The 17,537-nt window shown below is 37.2% G+C and overlaps 1 protein-coding gene across 2 annotated transcripts; it reads left to right on the top strand.

Moving 5' to 3' along the window:
* The first annotated feature begins 1,427 nt into the window (after positions 1 to 1,427).
* On the top strand, positions 1,428 to 3,968 carry LOC149817571 (uncharacterized). Of its 2 annotated transcripts, none has more exons than XM_089985341.1 (2): positions 1,428 to 1,440; positions 1,741 to 2,608. In XM_089985341.1, exons 1-2 carry the CDS (start codon positions 1,435 to 1,437, stop codon positions 1,894 to 1,896), a joined length of 162 nt encoding a protein of 53 aa, XP_089841467.1. In that variant the 5' UTR covers positions 1,428 to 1,434; the 3' UTR covers positions 1,897 to 2,608. The 2 variants fall into 2 exon arrangements, with proteins under 2 accessions (XP_089841467.1, XP_089841466.1); XM_089985340.1 differs by lacking the exon at positions 1,428 to 1,440 and adding an exon at positions 3,522 to 3,968 and having other exon boundaries at positions 1,559 to 1,896.
* The last annotated feature ends 13,569 nt before the right edge of the window (positions 3,969 to 17,537 follow it).

Here is a 17,537-nt window from a genome sequence, read left to right as displayed (position 1 = left end):
CTTTCGGTTAACTTGACTTTATATTAAAAGATTTATATATATTTGTCTGTGTTTTTATTTAATATTTGGCATTAATCTTTTTATTTATAATTCACTATTTTTAGGGTATATATATATATTGGTGCTGTAGATGATTTATATTTGTATTTTTATTTTTTGGATAAGAGAAAACATTGCATGTTCAAAATAATAGAGACCTATAATTGACAGTGCTAGCTTGCCTTTAAAAAAAAGCCTACATCAATGAAATCCCAAAGAAGGGTAGGAAGATAAGGATAAATTTGGGATGAGTGTAACAGATTTGTCCCTTCTCCACACACGATAGCAGTCATAGTCATTGTATATGACATTCTATTTCATCACTGTGCATTTCACCTAGTGTGGGCCCCGCTCTTATGTATCTCATGTTTCCTAATGTGATGTAAAGTGCGAATCAAATATAATCAGCGATCATTTAGATAATCGTGACAACTCTCCACGTGTGGATATGGTGTTCACAAAGTTCAAATATCCAATCCAACATCCAGAACTCTCTCTCTCTCTCTCTCTCTCTCTATATATATATATATATATATATATATATATATATATATATATATATATATATAAGCTCTCCTTAACGTCAAACACTCAACTTCGGATGAGTGCATGTCTTCTCAGGGAATTAGCGCGATCAATGACCACCGATATTTTTTTTTTTTCAAAACATCAATGCATGAGCATTGTTCGACGATTGCCCATTCGACGTTACGGGCAATCGTGTGTGTATGTACACCTTTTTAAATAGAAAGTTAGAACTTGGAGGAGGGCATCCCATGCAATTTGAACTCTTTTAGATAAGATAGTCCAACTCTCAATTTCAACATTTTTAGATAACTCTCAATTAGTAAAAATGGCTTTCTATTATCAACACTTTCCAAAGTTCTGTGTTGAGAAACTCATTTTGGGCACCTTTGGAAGCGAGAAAGATGCAATAAAAGTGATGTGAAATGAAAAATCTATACGTATTTTCCAACCCTTCAAATCGAGAGAATTTTTTTCACTGAGAGTTTTTCTTAAAAGTATATTTTTTTTTATAGAAAACATTCTTCCATGGAAAGAAAGGGTGAAGGAATGTTTGCTACCAGAAAATTTATTTTTACACTCCACATTTAGCATTAGCTTTGTACATCCGTATTTATAGTGGACTCCGAGTCTAGATTAGATGAATCCGACCCGTTTACATCCAAAGTCCAGTCAAGTCGCCTTGAACATAACGAACTCATGGGCTACATTCAATCCCCACCGCACATCTCACTTGATGGAGAGATGTGAAAGGGCTTCCCCCCCTCCCCAAATGAGATGTACGGTGTAGATTGAATATAACCATCGATCGGCTACGTATAAATAGCAGAAAACAGAAACTATCTTCAAAGAAAACATTGTACAAGGACCATGCCGGTGAGTTTCTTTTATTTTTTTCTTTTTATTAATTTTTATTTTGGTAAATTTGCTTCAGGATTTATGGGGTGGTGTGGAGAAAAAAATGCGGTTTCGAAATTGGGGAAATAACTAGGGTTTTGAGTGTTCTTATGCATTGACTTGGCTGGTTTTATGTGGTTTTCCTCTTCTTTTCCTTGTTGGGTGGTACTGGAAGAACCAAATCTGGGTTTTTTTGTGGGATTATGGGAAGAAAATTATGGTTTTGTGGTGGGTGTGATTTTGATGAGTATGGGGGTTCTGATTCTATATATTTTGCAGATGAGGAGGCTTCTACAAGTAGGGCCACCGGGCCCTCTGAGGTACACAATCGGGGCTATGATCATGATGGTCGGCGTCGTTTTTCCGGTCGGATACATGATGTTCCGGAACAAGCGCGCACCATCTTCGTCGTCGGCCTACTCCAAGCAGACCTAGGTGTGCCTTTTCTCTTTGTCGATTTGGCATGTTTTGATTGGAAATTGATCTAATCTTTGTGTGAATTTCTGTGTTGGGGGGTTTGTTCAGTTATCGATTCGTATTGTTCGATCAATTACCTCGCGTGATTTCTTGCAATGTTTGGTAGAGGTGGTTGATTTTGAATCTTTTTTCACAAGAATGTGGCTAAAAAAAGAAAGCAAATTTCTGCTGAATCTTCTTTAGATTTCATGGGTTCTTTTTTTTTTTTAATGTCATAGAATGTGATTAGCATGTTATTCCAAGTGGGTAATGATGCAATTCAATGTAAGTGGGTGATTACCATTGTGAATTTGTGATTTGTATACTGTTTTTTTATATATATAACACTAAGAAACCTCACCCCTAGGGATGGCAGTGGACAGGGGCAAGGGCCTTCTCAAAATCCTGCCTTCCATCCCCCGCATGAATTTTGATTATTTTAACCTCCATCCCCGTTTCATGTCCTCCACTCCTGTGGTGCATGTCTTATGCAGAAGTATTACTTCTAGTGAGTTTCCAAAAGGACTTGGGCAATGCACGCTGTTAAGCATCCCAAGTTTCATACCCTTTTGCTGCTGCAACGCTTCTGAAGCATACTCTACGCAGTAATTACTGTAAAGCAAACCATCCTCCAATTGCTATTTGCCTCTGATCCGACCCTGAAGTCCCTTGTTTGTGGAAGTCTAGAGTCTCTTGCCTGTTTTCCCAACGCAGAAATATCGAGGAAAATAAACGGAGAAATCATCAATAAGAATGTAAAACGTAGCTGAGCCAATGCGACCAGATCTTTTTTCTTCGAGTTATAAATCCAAAAAAAAAAAAAATTTAATGTAAAGCTTACAAAATCAGCGATTGCATTTTAAGTTATCTGTAACGACTAGAGACAACAAACTGAAACATGAGAAATGTGAGCCATTAAACGGGCACATACACACGTACTCTGAAGCAGGGCCAAAAGAATACAAGGACCAATCACTCAGGATCAGGATGAATCGTGCAACCTTCCTTGCTGGAAGCTCGTGTTGGACGTGAGACACTGGAGAAGGTGGTCATCTACCACAAACACTTTCCTTGCTGCTCCTTATTGGCATCGTTCCATGGAGAAGACGGGCCATCGGTGAAGCTCGTGAAGTTTTCGAATCTTATCGTGTGAAGAATCCAGGAGTTTGAGAACTGCCCATTTTTGTGCGTTTGTGAATCTTGTGGATGGGCGTTGAACCAGACCAGCGTGAGACTGTGAACCTGCTCATCTTGGGCATGAGGCTTGTGGGGATTCGTTGGACGCAACCCCAGGTTGTTGTCTATTGTTGGCGTGAACCTAACCTTTGTTCAGGAGTCCCAGGCTCCCAGCTGAATGTTGGGTGTTGTTCGGGAGCCCCATCAGACACTGCTGGGTGTGAACCTGTCTAGTCACGCTTTGGAGGTGCTGCATACCCGCTCTAGGTCCTCAATTGATCAGTCAACGTTGCTGCGTGAACTTGACCCATGACTCTACTGGTTTAGTTGGCTTATTTTTGAAGTAATTTTCAAGCTGTTGAGGTTTGATTAAAGTAAAAATAGTCTTGTTGGATATCATATTTACGATATTGTGCATGCTGTTACAGATCTTCTGCTCTTGGAATTGTTAAGGCGATTAAGTAGTTGGATTTCAGTGGACCTGTGCCTGTTCAAATCTGAGCTTATGTTTTTCTGTTATATCAGTCACTGGGAAAAAGTGTTTAAGACCTTTGAGTATAGTTGTGATTCTTATTTCTGAACAGCCTAAGTGTCTATTTTCACTCTGAAATTTGTTGGACACTGGCAGCGACATCTCTTTGATCCATTGTGTACGTCACAGCACGACCCAACTGTGTCGTCAACGTTATTTTTTTGTGACCGCTGTGCGTGCAGATCAGAACCATTGGACCTGCAGGGTCGGGATTGACGTCCGGCACCAGCTGTTTCTTTTCCTTTGCTTGGTTTATATTGCGCACAAGTCAACTACACTCAAACCCATTGGCAATCCAGACCTAGTGTTGGTCTGAGTTAATCTGATCTGACTTCCTTTGTTATCACGCCTCATATATTCTCTTGGTTGTTCTTAGAATACTTGGTGATTACTATTGAAGTGCCTCTTATGTTTGAATTGTGAAGTGAAAGTTGGGGGACATAGTCAAAGTGTTTGGATGCAGGTAGCTTCATCATGTGTGTGTGTGTGTGTCTATATCATGCCTACTGCCCATATCCCAATCTGATTTGCATATATTTCAATACAATCTAAATGTGTTTTCAAGTTATATCTTGTTTTCAAAAATCAAATCACTTCTGCATTTGAAATCAAGGTCTAGGTACTTTCGCCAACCGACTCCAATAAGTCAGTTGCATCACCTAGTCTTTAATGCCACAAACCTTTATCCTATTTTTGAACATTAAGACAAAAGGTTTCAGTAAGAATTTTCAATTGATCAATGTAATATAAGTCTCATTGCCTTTTCCTGTATTAAGCTGATTAGAAGTGAATGAGACTTTACTTCCATGATAAACGATTTGAGAAACAAAGCAAATTTAAATTCAGTTTTAGAACAATCCTTATTTTTTGAATACTGAAACCGAGTGATTTTTCAAAGTTTCCTATTCCATTAATATCAAAAGGGGTTCCATAGGCAGTAAATACATTTCTTTTATTAATAGTATTACTACAATTAGAAAGTATAAACTATCTTAAGTCATACGGAATAAAGCACCTGAATCTAAAAACCAATGAGTCATACTTGAAGGAGAAGTGAGAAGAGGTTGCAATGCTTTCACAAGTTGAGAAAGAAACATGTTTGAAATAAATTTACTTGAAGATTCTTGATCAGCTTGTGAAGTCTCAACTGAAGCAATCTTTCTTTCTTCTTTTGCCTTTAATTCGAGAGAATATGGTTTGATATGTCTCGATTTTCCACAATTATAACACAATAATACTCATTTTCTTTCAAACCCCTTTTTTCTCGTGCATATGATTTTTCTCGTAGTTATTATTCTCTCGTAAAAGTGTGGTGGTTTGTATACATGGAGATTGACTAAGTTCATCTTGTCTATAATGAATGATATTAGTTCTCATTTGCTCAAACTCGAGTCTCAATCTCTTTATAAATTTAAAAAATTGTTCATTATTTATTTATTTATTTTAAGTTGCATTGAAAGTCTTCCAAATGTGTTTCAATTTAACCATTTGGGCTCACAATTTCTTTAGAAGTCAAAGTACTCTCTAACACTCTTTTCGCCTTGTTTATAATTATGAATTTTATCTGGAAGTTCCAATCTAAAGGCAATATCACATTGTGTATATGTTTGCTTGATAAAGAGTCAATACTTTATTGGCTCTCTCAAATTCCAAAATAATCTCACAAGTATCTTCATTCATACTTCCCATGAATAGGAAAAAAACCTTGGCATAGGCAATTTCTCCTTTCACGGTTTTCTTATAAATTAATAACCTTCTCTTTTTTCATCTTCTTTGATCACTTATTTAATGGTTCCATCTTTATCTTTTATGGATTTTGTAAAAGTTGAAGCTTAATCACGAAGCCATCAACAAACTCTCACAAACCTTTTCCAACAATAATCCTTTTTTGATGGCGGTAGCCCATAGATTATAATTTTTTTCATCAAATTTAATTGGAATTACCATCACAACTTCTTTGCCGGCCATGAAACCAATGTATATAAGACAAAAGAGAATAATAGAGAGAAGGAAGATGTACTTTGAACAATTTCAGCTTCCTTTGAAGGACCAATACTTCTATGCATTCACAAGATGATAAATCTGTAAGAGGAGTGGTTGGCACACTTTCCAAGGCAAGGCCTGATCTTTGCAACACTCAAATATGCTCGAGGAACTAAATATCACCAAAGAATCAAAGAAAGCTCAAATACCACGTCATGCACCAATTTAATGCTGCAATGAGCCACTTATGGGCTAGAACACAATCTTGAGAGATGACCACTAATGGGTCAAACACAAATAGAATCTAGAAATGAGCCACTTAAGGGCTGAAACACATGAAAAAAGTATATTGAATTAGGGAGAATCCCTTAGAAGCTTACATTGTTTAGGGGGTTTGCCCCATATATATATACACAAAGAGGAGGCTCAAAGGAGCCTTTGGGACCTACCCAATGGCTAGAAATGTAGCCGTTGGGTAGGGTCCATCGGCTCTATTGGGATATTCCCAATAAGCCCTGAGGCTGGGAATATTTACAATAAATAAAAAAGAAAAAAGGATAGAAAAAGATAAAAATACAGTACATGTGAAAAGACCAAAAATGCCCTTAGGATACGTATGTATAGAAATACATATGCATATATATACATATGTTTGCATTAACAGAAAATAGATTAGATATCGCGGATAAGGCATCTGCAGTAGAACCACAGAATGGGAAACCGATAAAAATTATTGGCATTCTACAATTCTCCATTCTTCAAATAGATTAGAGAACACGAAAATAGAGTTTCCTTCTGATTCTTAACAATTATAGCCAAATACCATCTTTTGATTATGTTTGGAGTGGCTCATATCATTTTTGCAGAGACACCTCATGTTGGCATGTAACCTTGTGATGCACCTCCCAAGTTTTTGGCCCACATTACATATGAAATGAGAGTAGCAGTGCAACAAGTTGTGAAAGGACAACCTAGGGATGCATCCCTGTCCTAGGATCACCTCGAGCAGAGATAAAAGGAAGCCTAAGAGTTAAAGTATCTGCAGCAGCAGCTCTCCCTCGGAACTTTTTAAAAAATAAGCTACATGCTTGGGTTTTCATGGTTTTTCAAACCAGTCTTCTCATCCACAAAAATTAAAGCATCAAGAAGTCATGTGAAGTAAGATGTGGAAAAGGAAAAGAATTCAACAAAGACGTCGTTAGAAATGGTGGAGCATGGATGTTCTGATTCTCCTGAATCAAGAACCGCCACCATATTTTGATCTTTTCGATGAGTATACACTATTCTTGAAAGACACCACACAAGGAACAATGGTCAAAAGTAGTAAAAAGCAGTTCAAAATCTATTTTTCATACATTAAGAACAATAACAGTGTGCACGATATTCATAAAAAGGACCAAAAATAGCAGAATTGCTAAACCCACTACAAAAGATGATATACACATCTTATTCATGACCATCCCAGATAAAGAACACAAGGAACATGCCATTCAAATAGAAACTACCTTGAGAAAACCAAACCAATTAGACTCATCTTATCTCACAAGAAAGTTTGTTGTCAAGCTAGCCTATGATATATACACATCTTATGCATGCTATTGCTGTCTCAGATAGGAACAGTAAGACGACTAACAAAAACATAACTGTAGTTACAAATTATCCATGACCATGCATGATATTCAGAGAATAATAAACAAAAAAAAAGGCCATGCTTGGCAAAAGGTACATCTGTTGCAAGAACCATTCAGTGGAATATGGCTATGCAATCACAGAAAACAAAGGAAGAAATCATATTTGTATGAAATGCTAGAGCCCAGCCTTTGTAAACACAAGATCGAAGCATTGTCGGTATTTCCTATGACATAAATTAAACATTGTACAAGTACCATTAAATATTTCAAAAAATGGGAAACAAATTATTAAATAAGGAAGCAACCTACTCTCTGCTTCAATCACATCAAGTCAATCGTGGTGAGTATGAAGACTAATAAGACTGCAGACCAAACGTATTTGTCATGCAAAATATAATTTATTAGAGGAGAAGGATGACACTAACCACATTTGTGATGAAACCCCAAACGCGGGACATGGTCCGCAAGGGTAGCAACCTTAAAAAAGCAGCCTACATTTAGAAGTCATGGGTTTTTGGGTAAGAAGAAGATTAATTTATGGAGCATGACAACAATCTATGAACAATAGAAGTTTTCAAAGCACAACCCAAAATGAATTATTTTCCTGAAATAAATAATGATGCTAAAGCATCAAAAGCTACTTACTTTTACATCAGGCAAAAACTCCAAGTCAATACCTCTCTCTTTTGCCTCCCTCGATCTGCCATAGCAAAAGGATAAGCAAGTAAACAAATAATCTTGGCAATAGAAAAACTGCAATGAGATTATGCATGAGCCAAGTTGTTTAAGTCCAGAGAATGGCCAACAGTAAACCGTATCCAGCAAACAGGTGTTGGTTGTGCTTAACCGATTCTGTTGGACCCAGCTAGAGTGACTGAGCGATTCTGACATGGACCATGCAGGTCAAGTCAAGGGAGAATCAGCAACTCCCCCATCGACTTGGTACAACTGAAAATGATGTGGATGTTACGCTTGTTAAAAATAAATGTACATATACATATATTTATATGTATGTATGTATGTATATATACAGTCATATATAATATAACTAAATAGTAACTAGGAATAGGAACTAGGGTTTAGATTTTTTTTTGTTATAGTTGAACTAGTCAACAAATGTTGACTAGTCAAACTATAGAGGCGTTGGGACTCCAACGACTCTCTATGTGTCCTCCTTTGTGTATAAATATTGTAATGCTTCTTGCATAGTGTTGATCAATAGAATATTATTTTTTATTCCTTGTGTTGGCCCTTTTAGTGGGTGTTTGTTTGTGAGCCCATTTTGTCGTTTGTGTATGTTCTTTTGGTGCTTTGGTGAAACTCTTTGAGTGTCCACTTTGTTATTGTGGTGATCCTAGGGCTTCCCATCTTTTCTCCATAGAATGCCAAATGTGTACTAATAATGAAGGTTGATGTTAAAATTGTAATTTCATATGTGAGATTAACTCTATCATATGTAATCTTATCCTTTAGTTTAGTTTAGTTAGAATTAAGCTAGTTAGAGTAACTTTTATTTTTTGTTTTAGGACATTGAAATAGGCTTATGCCTTTATTGACTGAAAAGTCAATAAAGCATAAAGCATTGTTTGTTTTTTAGGACATTCAAATAGGCTTATGCCTTCATTGACTAAAAAGTCAATAAAGCATACAACGTTAATTGGAGTTGCTGAACTCCCAACAGCTCTAATTAGAGCTGTTGGGAGTAGGGATGGCAGTGGGGCGGGGCGAGGGACAAAGTCTCCACCCCCGCCCCGCCTCAAGATTTTATCCTCCCCCCCCGCCTTCATCCCCGTTTCATGTCCTCCATCCCCGGCTCAAACAGGGATGAGGCGGGGACGGGGCGGTGCGGGGAAAAGTGCACGTTGTTAAAATGTAAACTGTAATATATATATATTATTTAATATTATTATATTTTCTTTTATTATTTTCTTTTTCTATTTTCCTTTATTTTCTTTTTTAGCATCTAGTTCAATAGAAACTAGATATTTGATCCAGTCAAGTTCCTGTTGAAACTTGACTGTGCAAATAGTTGTTGGACTGTAGTCCAACAACTATAATAAATGTTGGTGGCCTGTAGTCCAACAGCTATAATAAGAGATGTTGGTCTCTTTTGGAGAGCTCAAAATGAGCTCTCCTCTCTCTTCCACTTTTTTGTATATATAGGGGGTGAACCCCTTCAATGTAAATAACTATGCTTCTTAAGCATTTTGTTTATGAATAAAGTATTATTTGTTTTTCAAGTGTTCTTCCTTTTATACCCTTTCAAGGGTCATGCTTGTAGTGTCTCCAATAGACACTTGTTTGTGAGTTATTCGTGCATTTGTTGAAGACCACCATTTCATTACATGGTATCAAAGCTACAAAATCTTTAGATCTTGAAGTGCTTCCGCCTTGATTTCCGTGCCACATTTGCAAAAGGTGTTTCATCACCTTGTTCTTGGCTCAAGAAGATTTGTTTGAAGAAAGGCGAACTTGTGCTACAAAAAATTTTGGTTTTGTATCCTCTCTTATTCCCTTGTCTACTTTTTTTCTTTTCTTTTTATTTCTCTCTCTCTCTCTCCTCCTATTTATTCCTCTCTTACCCTTGTAAAAGATGGATGACAATGATAAGATCACCATCATTCCTATGAAGCTAAATGATACTAACTATGTAATGTGGGCTTCGATTATGAAGCACCACATTTGGGGAAAAGGTTTATGGGGTATAGTGGATGGTTCCGATTTGGAACGTAAATTATCTCTTACCAAGAAAGAGGGTGATAAAGAGGTTCCTCTAACGGAAGAAGAAAAGAGTAAGGCGTTAGCCACTTATGAAAAGAAATGGAAAGAGTGGAGGATAGGGCATGCAAAAATTATGTCATGACTCATCAATAGCATAGACATTAAAAAATGCTCTAGTCTAGCTAAGTTTGAGCATGCCGATAAGGCTTGGGAATACCTCAAAAACATGTATTCACTTAAAGATATTGCACATGTATGCAATTTACAAGACAAAGTTCGGACAATGACTCAAAACGATAAAACTATTCGAGAATATTATAATGAGTTGTCCGAACTTTGGGAAGAGTTGGCTCTTCTTGAGCCCAAATGGCATTGTGCCGAAGATATCGAGCTTCGCCAAAAGCAACTCTATATAAAACATTTCTATCAATTTGTGAATAGTCTAAGGCCGGAGTTTGAATCCACCAAATCGGCCCTATTACATCGTGGAAAAATTCCTTCTATTGTTGATATTATAGAAGAGCTCACTATGGAAGAAAATAGACTTAGAAAAAGTACTTCAAAAGTTGATGATGACTCAGTTTTAGCTGTATCTAGACGGGGGAATCATACTCGTACTTACAAGCCGCCTCATTTTGGAAGGCAAAACGGCGACTTTGCTAAAAGAAAAGTTATTTGTCATCATTGTCATGAACCGGGGCACTATAGGCCTCAATGTCCAAAGTTAAAAAGAAGAGAAGAAAAAAGAGTTGCATCTCTTGAATCCGAGTCAAAAGATCAAGATGCACCTGTGTCTATGGCTCAACTGATGGAAATCCTTCAACCTCTTCTCAAAGGGGTATCCTCCTCAACCGAAGCCTCAACTGGAGCGGCAGTTGCATCTTTCTCCGGTCCAGGTAGCTTTCCTTGGCTTTTAGATTCTGGTGCTTCTTTTCACATGACCCTAAATGTTAATAGTCTATCCGAATGTCTTAAAAATAACTCAAGTGTGTCAAAGGTTTTTACAGCCGATGGCACATCTCTTGAAGTAAAAAGAATAGGATGTTTTGAAAATCTTCAAAAATCCAAAAAAAAAAATTATCCCAGAAGTTAGATATATCCCTAAACTTAATTTGAATCTCTTATCTGTCTCCCAAATATCTGATTATGGATGTAATATATCATTCTCTTCTCATGCTTGTTGGGTACAGGATCGCCAGTTAGGGAAGCTGATTGGGGAAGGCCATAGAGAAGGAGGACTCTATTACATAGACTTTTTGGAATTACCCAAAAATGCATTTTGTTATAATATTCAGAAATTAGAATTGGATTTATGGCACAAAAGACTTGGCCATCCTCATATGTCTAAAATTCAATATTTTCTAAGTTTGGAAAATTTTTGTAATTCTGAAAATTTTTCTTGTAAAGACTACATTCTTGGCAAAATGAAAAGGTTACCATTTCTTAGTAGAACTTTTGTTTCCTCACGACCACTTGAGTTAATACATTCGGATGTTTGGGGCCCCGCACCAGTTATTTCCAAAGGTGGTTATACATATTATGTCATTTTTGTTGATGACTTTTCTAGACATACTTGGATTTATTTTCTTAAACATAAATCTGATGTCTTTGCTAACTTCCAAATATTTCATAAAATGGTTAAAAATAAGTTTCAAAATGATATTTCTGTTTTTCGCACTGATTCAGGAGGAGAGTTTATGTCCAACGAATTCAAAGACTATCTCAATTTACATGGTATTACACATCAAAGATCATGTCCACACACTCTACAGCAGAATGGCCTAGCCGAACGCAAACATCGGCACATTATGGAAACTACTAGGACATTGCTAATTGCAAATCAAGTTCCAAAAAGCTTTTGGGCTGAAGCGGTCCTAACTGCAACCTACCTCATTAATAGGATGCCATCTTCCTCATTAAAGAATACAACTCCAATAGAAAAGCTTGTTAATTTAACTCCATATTATTCTAGATTAAGAGTCTTTGGATGCAAATGTTTTGTTTTCACCAACAAAAATGACAAACTCTCTCCTCGTGCAATCCCATGTGCCTTTTTAGGATATGTTGATAATAAAAAAGGCTACAGGTGTTTCGATTTTCAAAATGACAAATTATGTGTCAAGAAATGTATCTTTTTTGGAAAAAGAAAGCTTCTTTGAATTTGAAAAATCCAAGGATGCCACTGAATACTCGTTTTTAATTGATCCAACTTTAAAATCCAATTAATGTGATGTTGGATGTGACCTTGACAATGATCAAAGTCCTATTGTTGTTGAAAATGATGATAATGAGGAGCAAATCCACAGGGATGTTAGTCTACAATATTCAAGACGTAGAGAGCAAAATCTTCCATGTGCATTACAAAAATACTCTGAAGTCTCACCTAGAAGAACGTCTAGAATTTCTAGACCTCCAGAAAAATTTGTGTCTTATGAATCTTTTTCACCCACGTATAAGGCCGCCATTACATTAATACAATCATATGTTGAACCATCATCCTATTCTCAAGCCAAAAATCATATAGAATGGATAGAAGCCATGAAAATAGAATTGGATGCACTAGAAAAGGTCAATACTTGGACGATCCAAGATATCCCTCCAGGTAAGAAACCTATAGGCTGTAGGTGGGTATACAAAGTCAAAACCAAAAGTGATGGGACCCTAGAAAGATATAAGGACCGTTTAGTAGCAAAAGGATATGCCCAAAAGTATGGCATCGATTATGAAGAAACATTTGCTCTTGTGGCACGTATGACCACTGTTAGAACTTTAATAGCCTTGGCCTCCATTAGAACATGGCCTATCTTTCAATTAGATGTCAAAAATATTTTCCTGAATGGGAATCTCGTTGAAGAAGTATACATGGAAGCCCTACTTGGTATTAATATCCCTAAGGATAAAGCTCTTCGTCTAGAAAAAGCTCTTTATGGTCTTAAACAGGCTCCAAAAGCCTGGTATGACCGATTTAGTCATTTTATGCTTGATATTGGTTTTCAACCTTGTTTAACTGACACTGCTTCTTCTCTATGTGGACGATATGATCATCACCGGAGGCGACAAACGGGGAGTTGCAAATATCAAATCTTTTCTTAAAACTCACTTTGAAATTACTGACTTAGGTTTATTAAGATATTTTTTAGGCATTGAAATTGCTTATTCCCCTCGGGGGTATTTGATATCTCAATCTAAATTTGCTCTTGATATCGTTTCCAGGTCTGGAATTACAGATGATAAGAAAGTAGACACTCTAGAAGTTATCAATGTTAAAATAAAAATTGATGATGGAGAACTTCTTGATGATCATATTCCTTATAGACAGCTTGTTGGAGCTCTTTCTTATCTGTCCATTACTAGGCCAGATATAACTCATGTGGTTCATACAGCCAGTCAGTTTCAGCATGCTCTCACCCAGAGCCGGACCTGTAAAGAGGCCAATGAGGCTTGGGCCTCAGGGCCCCTGGGCCCAAAAAATTTTTAGGGGCCCATTTTTAAGGCCAATGAGTATTGTTTAGGTAGTTTATATAAATATTTTATACATTTTTATTTAATATAATATAAATATTTGGAATATTATATTTGTTTAATGTGAATGCAAACTTTATTGTTATTTTGATTCTTTAAAAAAAAAAATCTGTGGCGCCGCCCCCGAACTCCTACTATTAATAGGGGGCCCATTTTTTCCCTCCGACTCAGGCCCCATAAAACATAGGTACGGCTCTGCTCCCACCTCCGTGCATATGGGAGCAATTTTGCGTATTATTAGATACTTAAAATCCTCTCTTTCACGAGGACTCTTCTTGTCTGCTTCATCTTCATTAAATTTAATTGCATATACTGATGCTGACTGGGGAGGTGATCCCAATAATAGACATTCAACTACTGGTTTTTGTGTCTTCCTAGGTGAAGCCTTAATTTCGTGGAGGTGCAAGAAGCAGCAGAAAGTCTCTCTTTCCTCCACCGAAGCTGAATACAGAGCCATGGCAACCACCACTATGGAGGTTGTTTGGCTCAGACAATCGCTAGCAAATATGGGAGCTAAAACAACGCAAGCTTCAAAGATGTGTTGTGACAACAAAAGTGCGATCTACATTGCAAGCAACCGGACATTCCATGAGCGCACTAAACACATTGAGATGGATTGTCACTATGTCAGAGAGGAATACTTACATGGAACCATTGATCTGCCATATGTTACATCATAATATCAATTGGCAGACTTCTTCATCAAGTCTTTCGCTGCTCCAGATTTCACTTCCTCTTAGACAAACTTTCGCTCATTGTACCGTAAGTTTGAGGGGGAGTGTTAAAATGTAAACTGTAATATATATATATATATATATATATATATATATATATATATATATATATATATATATATATATATATATATATATTATTTAATATTATTATATTTTCTTTTATTATTTTCTTTTTCTATTTTTCTTTATTTTCTTTTTTAGCATCTAGTTCAATAGAAACTAGATATTTGATCCAGCCAAGTTCCTGTTGGAACTTGACTGTGCAAATAGTTGTTGGACTGTAATCCAAAAGCTATAATAAATGATGTTGGACTGTAGTCCAACAGCTATAATAAGAGACGTTGGACTACAGTCCAACGTCTCTTTTGGAGAGCTCAAAATGAGTTCTCCTCTCTCTTCCACTTTTTTGTATATATAGGGGTGAACCCCTTCAATGTAAATAACTATGCTTCTTAAGCATTTTGTTCATGAATAAAGTATTATTTATTTTTCAAGTGTTCTTCCTTTTATACCCTTTCAAGGGTCATGCTTGTAGTGTCTCCAATAGACACTTGTTTGTGAGTTATTCGTGCATTTGTTGAAGACCACCATTTCATTACACACGTCCATCCCCGCCTCCATCCCCGGACGGGGATGGATTTTAACCTTCGTCCCCGCCTCCATCCCCGTTTCATACCCTTCATCCCCAATCCAAACGGGGCGAGGCGGGGCGGGGCCCCGCTTTCCCCCGGTCCATTGCCATCCCTAGTTGGGAGCCCAATGAATCCCCCTCTCTAAGCTCCTTTTCAGCCCTATAAATATGGGCTTTTACTTGTTTATATGATTTTCTTTGTGTGGGTTTATCCCATTTTAATTGAGATATATTTTTCTCTCTTGGTGTGTGACTCTTTTGAATATTTCAGCTCTTGTGAGTGTGTTGAATGAACCTTTGTGTTCATTGAGAAAGATCTTTTGTAAGTTTCTTTTTTTAAATTTTGTTTGGGGTTCTATTTTCTTAGATGGTATCATAGTCGTTTCCAGAGTGAGCAGGCGGTTAAACAGAAAAGATAACTCTTCCTAAGGCCCTTGCCAACGTGTTCAGACTACCAAACATTGCCATCAACCGCTACGTCCCGGTTCGGGAATTTTAACCCAATTCCCTTTCGAGGTTCGTGTGATCCAGGCTATCTAACGAGCTTCCCGTGCCTCTTCGGATCAACTAACCCATGTGCAAGTGCCGTTCACATGGATCTTTTCCCTTCTTCGGTCCTCAAAGTTCTCATTTGAATATTTGTTACCACCACCAAGATCTACACCAACGGTCGTTTCTTCCTCAAACTTATGGTTGGACAATCGAAAGTTTGTCTAAGAGAAAAGGAAACCGGGTAGTGTTAAAATTGTAATCTCATATGTGAGATTAACTCTATCATATGTAATCTTATCCTTTAGTTTAGTTAAAATTAAGCTAGTTAGAATAACTTTTATTTTTTGTTTTAAGACATTGAAATAGGCTTATGCTTTTATTGACTGAAAAGTCAATAAAGCATAAAGCATTGTTTTGTTTTAGGACATTCAAATAGGCTTATACCTTCATTGACTGAAAAGTCAATAAAGCATACAGCATTAATTGGAGTTGCTGGACTCCCAACAGCTCTAATTGGAGCCGTTGGGAGCCCAACGACTCCCCCTCTCTATGCTCCTTTTCAGCACTATAAATACGGGCTTTTACTTGTTTATATAATTTTCTTTGTGTGGGTTTATCCCATTTTTAATGAGATGTATTTTTCTCTCTTAGTATGTGCACTCTTTTGAATATTTTTATTCTTGTGAGTGTGCTTTGTGTTCATCGAGAAAGATCTTTTGTGAGTTTCCCTTTGAAGTTTGGTTTGGGGTTCTATTTCCTTACAGTTGAATTTATCCGAGCAAGGAATTAAAATACCCATGCATATATAAGGTCCACTAGGGAATCCAGAAGGCTTTGAGAGATAAACAGGATCAAACTATACAGTACATACTCTAACCCAACAGATTTAATCCCTATACAGTTTACACAGCCATTTAGTCAGCTTTGCATAATAAACAGATTTAGTGCAATCTAGACTTTAGCCAGTGCAATTTAGATCCAACTCTCAGTATGTCGCTTTACCTAATTAAAAGAGGTTGATGGGCTCCATGTGGGCAAGGATTCAGACTGCAGTCTTTTCTTTTTTAACGGACTAGTTGTTATGCATCATGTGTTACTCTATATTTCCCACATGGGCTGCCATCTAATAAATATAACGTCATTTGTTAACAATGAAAATGAAAACTTGTAGGCAGATCGTTTGAAATATTGATCATGTGGAAACAGATCAATCAACTTACTTTCATTAAACACGTATTAAACAAAAGTCATTTACCTTCCTGTCATCATAAAGACGCCTTGCATGTAAAGCGCCAAGCATCACTATGGTAGCTATGGTTGCACCAGGCAGAAGAAAAGAGTTTCCTGAGAAATACCAGCAAAACATAAGATGGTAAGCTCCAAATGCTTGCAATTAAATGAGCAAAATAAAATGCTAGCTTTTCTTTTCTCTGCAACAAGGGAACGAAAGTTATTCTTTATGCGCCACATCCTTCCTATTCCACCTATTGACTTCTTACTTATTTGTTCATATTCCCATTGATATACCAAACGTCAATTTGGAGATGCAATAAGAGCTGCAACCGTGGGTTTTAGCTATTTCCCAATTACAAATAACTTCACTTACATAAATTAAATATAGGCACTGAATTGACCTTCACATTTCTCTTGCAACCTGTACCACATATTACCATAGTGGTACCCAACAACGACCATACATACATGTAACTCTACGTCGATCGAAGCCCCTTTTCCACACCGCAACCAAACTAAAAACTAACTACAGAGTGTGAGACTTCAAAAACCATCAGACCGTCAAAACATACACACACATCAATTGTGAAGATGATACTTTCCATGTAATTTTCAGCAGGAAGCAGTGAGAACTATATAATGAACACACAACACTACAATAAAATTCGACCCGTAATTCGGAATTGCGTTCTCTCGTGCAAGAGCTTAAGAAAATCAAGAAAACGAAAACAATCGCAAACGCATCCGATCAAGGGGAGTGGAAACGAATCGAGGAGAGGATTGACCATGAGGATTGCTACCGGTGTTGAAGGACGCTAGGCTTGTGGCGAGGCTTCTCCTGAAACCACCGATCGGTCCGTTTGGATGAAAAGAGAGAGAGTGGAAATGGTGCGGGAAATGCCACACCTTCGTATAAACCCTAAACAACATCTTTCTAAACCCGATTCACCACTCAGGGAGAG

Source organism: Nuphar pumila, chromosome 13, assembly GCF_984573655.1.
Source record: "Nuphar pumila chromosome 13, dmNupPumi1.hap1.1, whole genome shotgun sequence".
In the NCBI taxonomy this organism is placed as follows: Eukaryota; Viridiplantae; Streptophyta; class Magnoliopsida; order Nymphaeales; family Nymphaeaceae; genus Nuphar; species Nuphar pumila.
This window is presented reverse-complemented; position numbering and strand designations above follow the sequence as displayed.